This window comes from Copadichromis virginalis, linkage group LG5 (assembly GCF_057382275.1).
Source record: "Copadichromis virginalis isolate Kocher_CV1m ecotype Utaka linkage group LG5, C_Virginalis_male_GT1.1, whole genome shotgun sequence".
NCBI lineage: Eukaryota > Metazoa > Chordata > Actinopteri > Cichliformes > Cichlidae > Copadichromis > Copadichromis virginalis.
In genome coordinates this window covers 1,601,853-1,616,267 of record NC_140622.1, presented here as the reverse complement: position 1 = coordinate 1,616,267, position 14,415 = coordinate 1,601,853, and the positions used below count along the sequence as shown (strand labels likewise).

Below are 14,415 nucleotides of genomic sequence, written 5' to 3'. Positions count from 1 at the left end.
TGTGCAAAGTGACCTGATGTGCAAACTGCAGTTTGAGGTCGGTCAGCTGTTCAGGAGTCTGATAGCAGTGGGGAAGATGGAGTTGTTGAGTCTGGATGTTCTACATTTCACACTTCTGAACCTTCGTCTCGAGGGCAGAGGTGTGTCTCTCCTCTGGACTCTGTGATGGTAGCTGCTCTGCAGAGAGGGCAGCGGGGTCCTGATGATCTTCTCCACAGTTGTTATCACTCTCTGCAGGCGTTTGCGGTTTGCAGTAGTGCTGCCGTACCGTGCAGTGATGCAGCTGTCAGGCTGCTCTCCACAGTGCAGCTGTAGAACCTGCTGAGGATCTTGGCCAACATACCAAATTTCCTCAGCCTCCTCAGGAAATACAGCAGCTGCTGAGCCTTCTTGACCAGCTGTGTGAGTTTGAGTCCCTCACTGACTCAAACTCCTTCAGTGACACTTGCAGCCTTGCAGATTAGTTTGCTGATCCTGATGCATCTCTGCAGCTGATGCTGTCCCCCAGCAGACAACAACAACATAGATGCTCTCACTAGTCCACACTCAGAAAAATAAAGGTGCCAACTAGAACCAAAAGTGGTTCTTTAGACTGATGCCATAGAAGAACCTTTTTTGGTGCCACAAAGAACCTTTCAAACAATGGTTCTTTGAAGAACCATTTCTTTCAGTGGTTCATTGAAGAACCATTAAAGGTGCCCCACAGAACCATCAAGAAATGGTTCTTTGGGGCACCTTTAATGGTTTTTCAAAGAACCTTTTAACCATTTTAAAGAACCTTTTTTGAGTGGTTCTTTAAAAAACCATTTTAAATCTTTCAAAATAAAATGCATCATAAATTGAATTTGAGCAGGGTAAAATAAATACGAGCACAGCATAGACATATATTAATGGTTTATTGTCATTTTGTAGTTACCAAAAGACAAAAAGGCATTTTAACCCTCAGCACAACATCACTACTAATACATGTCACATATTAGTGTTTTAAACAGTAATAATTAAATATATTGGCTATACTATAAAAAAAAAAAAATATATATATATATATATATATATATATATATATATATATATATATATATAAATACTATATCTACAGATAACAACAAATAATACATGTATTGTTTAATTAAGAAAACAGAAAGTGATAAAACACGTTAGAAATAGCTTCATAACAGACCAATAAATCAACACATTTTCATCAGCAGATGTTTGCATGTTCAGTAAAAACATTTCAACAACAAGTTTATGATTAAAATGATCAATGAACTTCAGCCTTACGCTCTGTAATGTACTTTTCATGTTGTACTCATGGCCCTTTGTTAGTCCAGTTTAGGACAATGTCTCTGACGTATGTTTCATATCAAATATATGTCATATCAAAACAAGCCCACACCTGCAGTTGTTTCAGTTTTTCACTGGTGTTTCCTGTCAGCTGGTCAACCTCACTCAGGCGGACATCCATATCAGCCAACCAAACGACAAGCTCCTCCCTTTGTGCTTCAAACCCCTCCCACTCTGAGACAAGGAGCTGAAAGAGAGAGAAAAGAGTCAATTATAAAGAAGAGAGAAAAGTGAAACCCTCCTCAGAAGGTCTGACTCGCATACCTGCAGTTGACCTGTGATGGACTCCAGTTTGGCGTTCACGTCATCCCTCGCCGATGCCAGCAGCAGAGTCTGCAGGGTGCCCTGGAAGAGCTGAGTTAATGTTCGACTCGTCCTGGTCAGGCTCTCCAGCTGGATGAGCCGAGGTCTCCCCTCTCGCCGCTGCCTCTGAACACAGAAACACAAATTGCATCTGAAGCAGGAGGTGCAGATTTTTTGTGCTATTCTTTTCTAAATCCAGGCTAGATCACGTGGAGGTATTTGGAAAATTGTTTTGGCCAGTGGACGACTGTTGTCTTGCAGAAAGTCAAATCAAACATATGCGATACACAATCAATTCACAAGAACACATTGTAAAAAATAAGTCCAGTTCTTGCCTGATTTCAAATGAATTCTGCATCAAAACAGGGTGACAGAAGTAAAACGAGTGCACAAAGCCTCACTTTGTAAAAGCCTGCTATTACAGTTCTCCTCTATGCAGACGACTTTCCTGTTTTCAAGGCACAACTTGGATCTGCTGTACGAATCTTATGGATACACACTAAATGAAACAATAGTGTGCATGACTCCAGATTCTGATCCCTCATCCTAATATGGTCCCAACATAGCAACAGCAATAATGCAAATGCTGAGGCTTCAAAATACAAAGTCCATAAACCAATGGCTGACGTGGGTTTTATCATAAGGGTGATAAATATACAGATTTCAGTCTGTCTTAGAGATTTGATGTTCATTTACCTGCAGATGCACTATACGTGCCTGCTCTATGGTTTTTCACAACATTTTGCATATCACTATTTAATACAGGAAGTACGTGAACTAAAACAAGTCATCGGTCTTTGTGAGAGGACCACATTAATGAAACAAACCTCAATGACATCATAGGGATCCCTAAAGATGCTCCTGCTGCTTCTCTTCCTCCTCATCCTAAGCTTCCTTCTCCTTGTCCTCGCCTTCCATCCAATTGTAATTCAACCTAATTGTGTTTCTCCCCCTCCTCTTCCTCATTTTGTTGGAGCTGTGAACACAATTAATGTGAATCTGGATTAATTTGTGCAAACAAGAAAAATCTACAGCTTTTTGGTCAGAGGTGCTCTTGTGATTTAAGCCAGGTAGAGTAGATTTATGTGTTGATGCTACCTGCTTCAGCTCTGGCTGCTGAGTGATATTTACACCCTGGCTGGATTACAAACTTTAACCATGTGCTCAACTTTGGCCCAGCGTTGATACCTCTTGTTAGTATAACGACCTCTTCTTAGCTTGTATGTATGATGGTGGATAAATGAAATATTAAAAAAAATTAACTATATTACAAAAGAACATCTACCTTGGAAACATCAAATGACCGGAGCATAACTTGTCAACTAGTCCGAAACTAAGTTATGCAGGAACAGTCAAAGACACACCTTCTCATGTTTGAAACCATTGTTTGAAAGGTTCTTTGTGGCACCAAAACAGGTTCTTCTATGGCATCAGTCTAAAGAACCACTTTCTATTCATTTCTATATAATTCGATTAGACAATGAAGAGTTATCTAATCTAATTATTCATTCAAAACTCTTATGCATAGCTGTATTTTATACAGCTCATACAGAATTCAAAGTACAGGTTCATGTGAGTATTTAATGTACGGCTCAGATCTACAGACTTTCAGAGTTTCTAGAGCAGACACAGAGCTCACATCACAACAGGCTTCAGGCGCCATTTTAGTGACTTTAACAATATATTAAATTTTAATTTCGGTCTAGCTGACATTAGGTTATGTACGCAGCACGCAATTGAACCACATATTTTAGAAGCCAAAGGTTCAAATGAGCTGGGAGCAGCTTCACTTAATTATAACAGTGGTTTTGTTAGGAAAACTGTTTCTGTATACCGGATACTAAATTGCGCTGACCTCAACGGCTAACGTATCTAGCTAATCGCTACTGTTAGCACAACATTAACAGCAAGCTACAATGACGAGTAACAAAAACAAAACAGTAATAAGGTTTTAATGGAAATGTTTTACCTTTTCCAACAGTCCCAGAATCCACAGCTTCAAAGTCCAGCAGGTACTGAAGACTGTTATCCGTTTCGCTGTCACCGTCCGTGAGTTTTTTCCCCCGAAAGGTCAAGGCCCGCCGCTCGCACACTCTGTCTGCGCATGCGCATCCCAACGACTGACCCCCTAAGTCCGCTCCCGGGAGGTTATAGTATGACGTGTTCTGACGTCACTCTCTCTCCCTGTCATTTATTTGGCTCGAAACACATATTAACAAATTGCTCAATGATGAACAACTACTGAGATCATTTACCTAAGTTGTGATTTGTCAAAACGAAGTGTGTTCATTACACTGACATTCTGTTCTGCAATTGTTATTTACTTGTATCTTATAATTTGACTTTACATACTGCTGGGTGGTTTGTAAAGTTTACAATAACTAGTATTATCATTATGCTGTATTTTCAAAAATATATAATAATCTCAAAAGTAATGCCTTGGAGTAGAAAATAGTAATGCTTTATTAAAATTTAAAACTAAAGTACAGTATTTGAATGTGTGTATTGTGTCTACTGTTTGTTAACTCACCATATTCATAATGTGTTTGTGGGGTTAGGGGTGTGTGTGTGTGTGTGTGGGGGGGGGGGGGGTTAGGGTCTTTAGGCTTTGGCCCCCACCCCTGCCACCAGTATATTTTTAAGCAAATATTTCTAACTTTTATTTGAATATTCAGTTTCCTACCATCTTCTCTTAAAGGGTAATTGCCAGGTATCCCGCCCTCCCCCTTCGCACACACATGCACACAAAGAAAACACACAGTATAATTCACAGCCTCATTATAGTGAATAAATATTTATGCTATTTACACCATCAAACTTAGATTGCTAAGGATGAAGAACCTTTTGTTCTTTAAAGAACCATTTGTAATAGCTGAAGAACCATCCACAAAATAAAAAGGTTCTTTGACGTATGATGGTTCTTTAAAGAACCATGAAGCCATCTGAAGAACCATTTAAGAACCATAATTTTTCTGAGTGCACTTTACCCTCTAATCACATCTCTGACATCTGCAGGTTGCTCCATAGAGACTCTTGTGCAATGCCAGGTGTTTGTGTTTGTCTGTAGGTACACATTAGATATGACCATAGACGCACACACACAAGTGAACACAGCAGCACAGATGGTTTCCACCTGCTTCCCTCTTTCTTCACACAACTGTGAGGATGATGAAGAGGTTTCAGGACGAGGTGGTCAGCAAGCACAGGATAAAGCAGGGCCATGAAACTCTCTGGTGCAGCAGATGTTTAATCAGACTCAGCTTTAGGCTTCTTTTCCCACCTGGCAGCAAAGTAACAGCTTCACTAATGTGAACAGTCACAATGTTAAACGTTTCTATATCTTCATATATTTTTATCTGTTGATGCTGCAGAATAAAGTCTGTTAACAGAGTGCAGGATGTGTAGAGCAGGTCCAGCTCTCCCTTTACTGTGTCCACTTTCATCAGCCCCTGTGAAGTGACACAGAGTGCATGTGTGTCTGTCAGCTGTTGTTTGTTGTGAAGGATGGAACAAATGAACACACACTTTTAGAGAAATCTGAAAAAGCAACACGTGCTTGGGCTCCTTCTGTGCTCGTCTTCATTAATGCTGATCTTTCTTTCCTGTTTGTTCTTTGGCACAAGCTTCAGTCTTTTCTCCCAGGGCTCCTTCACACTTAGAAACACACCTACATTCATTTATACACAAACATCATGAAACAAAGGCTTTGTAAAAGAGGACATGAGATCCTCTCTGAACAGCACATTCATATCAAACACAGGACTGAACAGGATATACTGAGTCTGTGCTGTTTTCATTGTTACTTGCTGAGTATTTTTCCAGTGTTTGAAATGTGACTCAAGTCTGATTCTTCTACTGTGTGTGAACTCTAAGCAGCTGCATTAAACAGCTGCTTTTCAAACCAGGCTCAATCCTATGACTCTGTGAATGTAAACTTTTGTCACCTGCATGAATAACAATCCTTGATCTAGTCAGGACTGCAGTGCTCCTGTGATCCCAGCTTATAGATGGAGGCTAGCATGAGAGGCTCAGCAGCTAAAGCAGCACACCTGGGTCTCCCAGCCTATTAAAAGCAGCCCTTTGCTTCACCTGCTTCACTAAACATTATTATTATTATTTAAGCAGAGTGGTGTGATTGATGTAGGCATTGCTGTGTGACAGGAGGACTTTTCTTGAAACAGCTCGTGTGACGTGAGCTGACGTAAAAACAGTGATGTTAGCTTGATTCTCTTGGCTAAAACTATTTTAAAAAGAGGGTCAATCATGCAAATCTGCCAATAGAAGCCAAAGTTACAGCCCCTCAGAGTTTAAAGAGAAAAGGCCCGTTTCCAACACTCGGTTGTGCAAAGGGAAACAGGCCCACAGTGCCTGAGTGTGTGGGTAATTCTTCAAATAATATTCAAAAGCAAACATTTTTAAGCATGTAAATAAAATTCAATCATTTCTGCTCTTCAATACCTAAGAAATGAAAACTGGCAGATGGTCCCAAAATGTGAAACGCCTGGCTATCTGTGCATTTAGTGCTGCAAGTTTTCACTGTTTACCTTCAGAAGCATAAATCTCTGCACAGATAATGTTCATATGTGGATTCCTGGTTTTCTGCAGTTAATTGTGACCCAAAGCGTATTTTTAAAGTGGTTCCAGGCAATAAAGTCTAAAAATAAATACATCTACTTCCTTTTTCTGTGTTCCAGCCTCAGTGACTCTGACACAGTGCTGTAATATTTACACCTCTGATGAAAGCAGAGTTTGTAGTTGCAGAGAAATACTCGACTCATTTTGGGCATTTACGAGCAGGAACCTCAGAAAGCCCCTCGCTGCTTCACTGGTTAAGAAGCAAAGCAAACATTAGTTCACAGTGATGTTAATTAAGGCCCAAAGTTTAGGAACGAACGTCAGCACTTCACTAATGAATGTAATGCTGATTCATGTGCTTGTTTTGTAATGTGCATGTTGTGCGTTGCTATTTCCCATATTCTTTGGCACTGATAGATGAAGAGTCTCAGGCAGGACCGAGGCTGCCAGCTGCTGACAGTGAGCAGGGAGAGAGCAGCAGAAGCTGGGCAAGAGCAGGGCACCTTCAGCCCCCTTCATCAGTCAGAAATCATTTGGGTGTCTGTGTGAAATGTCTGGTTTTTTAAATCTTTTTGTAGACATATTTATTAAATGTTTAACAATTATATAGAAGAAAGACAATGTAAAGAACAAAACATGACAAAACAAAAATGAGTTGAAGTTATGAACTGTTTCTGAGAGACAAATAACACCAGGATCCTTTTTGTGTAGCTGACAGCTGGTAACTGTGCAGGGGCGGGTCTAGCAAAGTGTTGCCAGGGGGCAGGTAGGGCATTAACAGGGAGAGGGGGGCACAAAGAAATACTTTTCTTTCTTATTCTCATTTAAAATGCTTTTAATAAATAATTATCTGAATCTTACAACAAACGTTTTCATCTGATGTAAAATGTATAGAAATCCATTATTGTACATAGTCATTTTTTAGGGTCCCATCATAATTTCTTCAGAAGTAAGTACTGCATATGATGCCAGTGTTTCCCACATTTTCTAGATTCTGCACCAGTACTGTGTGTAAAATGCATCAAAAAGTCCGTTTGATTCTTTCTCAGCTGTCTTTCTGTCTCCTTTCACTTTTTAAAGGTCGCCATGTTAGAAAACATATTTTGCCCTGCCGTGCTGTTTATTGATGTGGCAAATGAAAGGTTTATGAAAATATATCTAAATCTGTCATCAGTAATCAGCAATGATCATGTCTCACCTCTAGTCTCTGTCTTAATGTCAGGTTTCCACCGTGTGTTGTAGATGTTCAGGAGGTTAACTCGACCAACAGTCTACTTCCTGTTTAGAATACCAGGACAGGGAGGATGGTGCAGGTTTAAGTTTATTAGACTGATGCATGTATACCAACAAGACAGCGTCCATCACTGTGACAACAGTGTTTGTTTTCATTCAAAGGCTTCATGGTTTTTCCTTTAATACCTGGGGGGCCGGTCTCCAGTCAAAATGCCCGGGACCATTTTTTGTCCCAGTCCAGCCCTGGTGTCAGATCTGCATGCAGTGTCAATGAGACGATCAACAACAGATCAGACAAAACACTCAGGCGGACACTCCTCTGTAGAAGGAAACATGGAAAGTGTGAGGTAATCAGTGCACAACATCACTTTGTATTTCAGGCTGTTTTTATATAGAACTTCAGCACCAATGTAAAAGTTCTGGTTTGAGGAAGATGAAGAACATTTTCAGGAAGGATGCCGTCTGCAAGCAGAGCTGCTTGAACCTCAGCGCTGAGGTCCAGACTACTTCCTGTGAAGCCACGTGATGTAAATCTGCTGCTGTAACTTCACAGTTTACTGAAGCTAAATGCAACGTTACCATATAATCTGTTTTCAACAAAGGTTTCACTCCGTCCGGTGTTGATGGAATGATTCAGGCCGTACTCGTCAGGCTTCCCATCGACCACACGCATTTCAGTCACAAACCCCGTGACTGACAACAAGGGAAACAGCAGAAGAAAAGATGTGAAAAATACTGGATGATGATGATGGAGGATTAACCGCGGTGGCTAAACTGTTTCCTGTCTTTGTGGGCGTACTCACAGGGAAGTTTCCAGGCACGTCAGTCTTGGTGGCTAAAGTCTCCATTTTCCAACATGTATCGCTACAGGTGCAAAGACACAACATTAATCATCAGTGTAAATATTTTAATGCTGTCCAAACGGTGTTTGCTTTGTCTGTCCTCTCGCACTCACAGAGGAAACGAGGACGCCACCTTCAACCCATCTTCAGTTGGCTCAACCATGGCCGGACTTCCTGTTGGCTTTGTGACAGCAAACCACTTGAAATGAGAGCAAACTGCAGTCAAGCACCACTTACAGCAACCTGTGGACACGCAAATGGAAAGCACTGAGAATCATACAGAAGCATAAGAGCTGTTTATTGTAACACGTGTGTGTGTGTGTGTGTGTGTGTGTGTGTGTGTGTGTGTGTGTGTGTGTGTGTGTGCACATTAATAACACACTGATGTATGTTAGTTTGATTTATGCTATATCTGAGAAAACAATTGCAGAATTTTACATCAAAGTTTCCAAAGCTGATGTTTTGTTGTTCACTCTGTTTTATATTCATATAGTTTGTTGTTTTTAAATCAGTGGACAAAATAAATATTATCACACAAAATCCAGGGTGAAACATAACCAAATAACCTAAATGGTGAAGTCATTATAGAAGTACATGTTGCAAAGGTCAGCCTCCTGTATAGACTGCTAAACTGTCTGGGGGGGCCCTGCCTGTCCTCGTTGGATAAGCTCCACCCCTTTTCCATAAGACGGAGACATTTGTATGAAAATAGATGGGCAGTAAAATAAAAATTAAAAAATATTATGGATGACTCTGTAAATCAAAGTCGGCCTGAGGCAGAAGCAGAAACCATGAGGAGCACAGCACCACTCCCAGAAGGGCACGAAGTGAAGCCATAGCTGCTGAAGAGTGAAGACGTGATGATGGAGGAGATCACAGATGAAGATCTGCTGCCTGCTGACTCTTTATATAGAAGAGTGAGACTATCTCCCCACCAACAGCTGCACTTATACAAACCCCAGGTGCTGGGATGGCTTTGAACATGTGACATTTTCTGCAAACACATGGACAGTTTCATAAGCACAAAGATTATTCCTGCAGCGGCAGAATCGTATCCACTGTGTGAGAGGTGAACGTCAGACAGTTCTTAGAAAATGTAGTTTCTCTTTAAGCTTTTAACGTCTCTTTTACCCCCATTTGTCTAAAACTACTTGACAGCCCTTCATGTCAGAGGTTTATTACCTGTGCAGGATGGAGCACATGGTCTCAGTCAGGCTGGACACGATCACTCCTACAGGAAGTAAATGTGATTTTATTTCACCTGTGAAATGATGAAAAACAGCAGAATAGCTCACGCTAACAAACGGGTGTTGAAATGTTTCATTTTCTGCTGTTTCACAGGTCAAAAAGGGCGTCGAAGCAAACTGAAGCTGAGCTGCTGCTGCTGTTGTAGTGCAGCATCTGCTGTGTGCTTCATCAGAGAACCTTCTGTACACAGCAGACAGAGGCTGCTGCCACTGAAGTCCATCTGCTAGAGAGCTTTAAACACTGGTTATTGAAGTGGCTTTGATGATACTGATACACAGTCTTTGCTGCTGTCACAGGACAGGGATCCACCAGGGAGTAGTTGTCAGGATAAAGAGCCTTCGCTTCTCTAAATATAAACTGGATACTTGTAGGAAACTTTGGGAAGCAGCATTTTTCCTCATATCGTCTAAACTGAAGTTAGCTCAGGTGCTTCTTCCATACTTGCTCTGCAGAAAGCCAAAGAGTTTGGAGCTCTGCAAACATTTGCAGCACAGCTGGATGTTTGTAACTTTGGTCACCTCTGTATCATCCCTCAGATTCTTTCTGCACAGCTTTGAAACCACGACAGCACGAGTGATGCTGAGGAGACGTCCAGTTTAAACAGACCTTTATTCCTGGAACACAAACACATGAAGTGATGCTGCTAAAGAAGAACATTTAATCGCACTAATGAATCAAGCATCTGTTTGTCTGTCAGTCTGTCAACAGTTCCTCTGATCGACTTCAGACTTAGTGGGTATTTTGTTTTTGCAGCGGTCAAAGTCGATCAGCGTGTTGCTTTGTCTGCTGTAAATCTGCCTGTACAAAGGGAAACATGCATGTTTTACATGCAAACTCACAACATGGCTGCATTTTTGTCATTATGTGTATTTTATATTGATTTATTCTATTATGTTTTGTATATGAATCTTTACAAGTGTGTCGATACAAAGGCTTGATTAAAACAAAGGTCTCAGCTGTGCTGTTAGGGATGCTCTCATATTTGTTTCAAATGTAATAAATCAAAGGATTTCAGGCTTTTCATCCTTTTTATTTGTTTGGTTCTAACAGCAGCTGGATAAAAACATGCAGGTGATGAATATAATTGTGTGATATTATGAGCATTGTGAATAAAGAAAGAGCAGAGATAGTAAAAAGGAAACAGGTGATGGACGTGAGATTTTCAGAACAAAAGCTCCTCAGTGAGACGATCACCTGGACACAAGGTCAGGCAGCTGGGACTCATCTAGAGAGCAAAATGGAAAAGTGATCTGTGCAGAACATCACTGTTGATTGCAGTTATTTACATCAGACTTCTTCTCTGAGATAAGAGCACCGTTTCTGGGAAAGATGACAGTATTTCCAGGCTGGATGCTGTTTGCAGGGAGAACTGAATGAAAGTCTCCTGCACCTCAGCGCTGAGGTCCACACCTGTGAACACAGATGAGGTCAATCTGCTGCAGCACGTAGAGCTTTACTGATCAGCAGGTTCAAAGGATTCAGCAGAGCGTAGAGTCAGAGCTAAATGCCACATCACCATAGAGTTTGTTAACAACAGCTTTCTTTGCCCTTTGTCTCGATGGACTGAATCAGGGATACTCGTCATACTTCACCTCAACCACGTCACTGAGAGACCCCAGCCTGACACAGCAGCAGAGATGATGAAAGCAGAAACAGCAAACAGATGCTTCAGTTGTGTTTCTCTCTGTGTGTGCGCTCACGCCCACTTGTGTGTGTGAACTTTCCACGTACCTCAGCTTGTTTCTCCAACATGAGCCATCAGGGCTGAAAAACATCACTAACACATGAATTCTTTCTCTTTTTGTTATCACCTGTGATCATGTGTCTCATGTTTCTGTCATTCACCAGTTCTTGTAGAGTTACGTGTAACTAGACTTCTGTGGGACGTAAATGATTGTTTTGTATGCAGATCTGTACAAAGGATGTAAACACTTGATTACAAAGGAGATCTCAGCTGTGTTGTTGTGGATGGACTTCAACGTATTTGTTAAAAAAGAGAATAAAGCAAAGTGTTTTAGCTGTTTGGGAGTTTTTGTTTGATTCCATTCAGTTTTATTTCTATGGAGTCAAATAATAACAAAGGCTCTAGAACAGCCCTGAGTTTGTCCAGGTGACACTCCTCTGAAGAACAAAGACAAAGAGGAAGAAGGGGACTCGTTTTCAAGTCTTGTTTCTTTCAAAATAAAAGCTGAAATGTTTTGGAAGCATGATAATATTTCAGCCAGGATGCCGTCTCCAAGGAGACCTGCACCTCAGCGCTGAGCTCCACATCACGCCCTGTGAAAGCACAGATATAAATCTGCTGCAGTGAGAAGAACTTTACCCAACACAAGTGTAGAAGTAGACATTTGACTTTACCTACAACCTGTTAACAACAAAGCTTTCATTGCCTCTGCTGTTGATGTCATGTAGGACTAATCATACTTCACATCAGCCATGCACACGTCAGAGGATCTCCGGGCTCTCAGTAATAAAGCCAAGCAGATGATGTGAACATAGCAATAGTAAAACATGCATCATAATCAGCCGTATGTGTCGACTATGTGGCACCTCAGTCTTGTTGGCATGAAGAAAAGTTGTGTAACATGTAGCATAAGGGCTGCAAAGACATCATGTAGACAGCAGTCGTCTGTTAGTCGTAACGTATCTCCTGTTAAAGAGTTAAATGTGCGTTCTCCATCTCTGTCCTCTCACAGCTCGCCGTACACCAACTCCAGCTGTGGTAACCGTGGCTGTGCCCATCAACACGCTGAAGCTGAGACGCCACCCGTCACTATGGCGACTCCAATAGGGTTACCTGTCAGCTGTGGACGCATGAAAGGAAAACAGCAGAAACACAGACATGTTTACTGGAACATTTCCTATTGACAGCTTTATGGAAAAGTGGGTTTAAACACTTTTCTATGTTTTATTTTGTTTATTTATGGATTTATTGTGAAAGGAATTTCAAAGGTTTAATTTGACCTTTCCCCTGTTTTTCATACAGACTGGAGACGAATGGATGGTGCTTTCTTTGTTTGTCTAAAGATAATGAATAAAACTCTACAGACATCTTAAACCACCCTCCTTTCTATATATTTTGTTATATAAATGGAAAGTATATAAGACACAAACTGAGCTTATATGATACTAAGGACCCTGGAGGTCAGTCCACCTTTATAATTCAGCACAGCCTGGAGTCTCTTAGTCAAGCTTGTTTGTGTTTTCTGTGAGGACGTTTTCAGCAGCAGCTCTTTTCTTGGATGTTGGTTCCCTTTGTTTCCATCCTCTGTTAAGATGTTTCAGTAATGTTGAGGTCTGGGGAGGCCAATCCATGGCTGACGTCCTGTGATGCTGCATTAGCAGTTTGTTCATAGTGAAAAATGAAGCCACTGCCAATCAGACATTTGCACAGTGGATCAACTTCTGATGGTACTGTCCTGAATTCCACACCTATAATATGTTTGCATGTACTGATGAATATGTGCAGCTGATTTTCAGTCCAGTTCCTGTGTGACAGACGCCAGTCTTTCTGCCTGTGTCCTTCCTTAACAATAGAGCCATCCTTCCACTGAGACTGTTTCTGATGAGGCTTCACTGAGCAGTAGATGGATCCCTCAGCTCATCTAATCGTCCTATTTCTAACACATGACTGTCAGAAACTGTTAATCTGCTGCAGCTCTTTAACTCCTCCACTTCTTTTTTTGTAATCTCTTAGTTTCCTCATCTTTTAAGGTGGCACTGCACACCAGATCCAAAGTCAACATGCTGTTATATGATGGAGTTGAACCTGTAATGGAGTTTGATTTAAACCAATCAGCAATTAAGTGAATGATGATGAGCAAAGATGGTGGAGGTGGTGGATGAAGACCCGGACAGCTGTGGTTGGCTCCTCGTATAGAGCAGAGTGAGGTTGTGTTTGCACATTATTATAAAACCATGTTCACCATATATTTTAGCTGCAGACAATAACATGATTTCTTTGCTGTGGTGATTTTATTCCACTTTGGTAAAATGGGAAACCATCATTTCTTGCTGTAATTCACACATTATTCCAAGAGCCTCAACACGAGCCTTGTAGTCCGACCATATATAGACAAATCAATAGTTGTGTTTGTAACAGCTCATGAACATGAATCGTTCCACATTACTTTGAAATCATTGTAAACTAAACTGGAATAAATGAGTGTTTATATATAGTTTTGTCTCAGCTGTTCATACACAGTGTTTCAGTTCTTATCAGAGTCCCACCGTCTCACTGTGGTGAACCTTTAGCTCTGTTGGAAGCGTGTTGTTAGACCAGGTTTCCCTCATTTAAAAATAATCTCTCATTAGAAATGGACATGATGTCTAAGACATAGAAATGCTTATTATGGGTTCACTTGATGTCACTGAAAAGATGCACATGGGTAACGTGCAGGCCGTCCAGCTCCGAGGTTTATCTCCTCACCTCGAGTCTGCGACACTCTCTCCGTGTCCTCTCAGATAAGGGCGCGCACATTTCTGCACCATCTTCTAAATTACAAAGAGCGATTCACAAAACAGAAGCTCACAAAACACTCATCACAAACCAAAAATGGCTCCACTGAGCGTCAAACTGTCACCAGAATTTACTGATAATCTAAAGACTCACAGAACTCATTGTGTCTCATTGTGTCTTAGTTTGAGACATAAGTGCATGATCATAATACTGTGTAGTTAGATGAGACAGAGCTGATGCTTGCTCTTAATTATCCTCTTCATGTTTCCCGAGCCTCAGCAGTGGAAGCTACCATGGATAGAAAGACTATGACTCATCTTAAATCTCAAATCTTTGTCTCCAAAGAGCTGCTGATGTGTCCGATATGATCCACAAGCTTAAACTAGGATTATTATGGCGTTATTTTTGTGC

General features: G+C 41.0%; 1 protein-coding gene and 1 long non-coding RNA gene across 2 annotated transcripts; both read right to left on the bottom strand.

Annotated features, from left to right (window-relative positions):
• Nucleotides 1-1,211: 1,211 nt before the first annotated feature.
• On the bottom strand, nt 1,212-3,743 carry LOC146708716 (uncharacterized). The gene is made up of 4 exons (XM_085455523.1): nt 3,617-3,743; nt 2,475-2,623; nt 1,609-1,773; nt 1,212-1,531 (listed from the first exon to the last, which is right to left on the bottom strand). The coding sequence occupies exons 2-4, from the start codon at nt 2,529-2,531 to the stop codon at nt 1,364-1,366; spliced, it is 390 nt and encodes a 129-aa protein (XP_085311649.1). The 5' UTR covers nt 2,532-2,623; nt 3,617-3,743; the 3' UTR covers nt 1,212-1,363.
• A 3,951-nt stretch (nt 3,744-7,694) lies between these two features.
• LOC146708715 (uncharacterized) lies at nt 7,695-9,017 on the bottom strand. The gene is made up of 2 exons (XR_014920338.1): nt 8,411-9,017; nt 7,695-8,319 (listed from the first exon to the last, which is right to left on the bottom strand). It is a non-coding gene; the product is annotated as an uncharacterized LOC146708715 (long non-coding RNA).
• Between the last annotated feature and the right edge of the window lie 5,398 nt (nt 9,018-14,415).

Excerpts from the sequence above, each read along its gene's own strand:
- LOC146708716 (XM_085455523.1), bottom strand. The coding sequence starts at position 2,531 with ATGAGGAGGAAGAGAAGCAGCAGGAGCATCTTTAGGGATCCCTATGAT. Across the intron at positions 1,774-2,474 it reads ATCCCTATGATGTCATTGAG|AGGCAGCGGCGAGAGGGGAG; the intron begins GTTTGTTTCATT and ends TTCTGTGTTCAG. Across the intron at positions 1,532-1,608 it reads CCATCACAGGTCAACTGCAG|CTCCTTGTCTCAGAGTGGGA; the intron begins GTATGCGAGTCA and ends TCTCTCTTTCAG.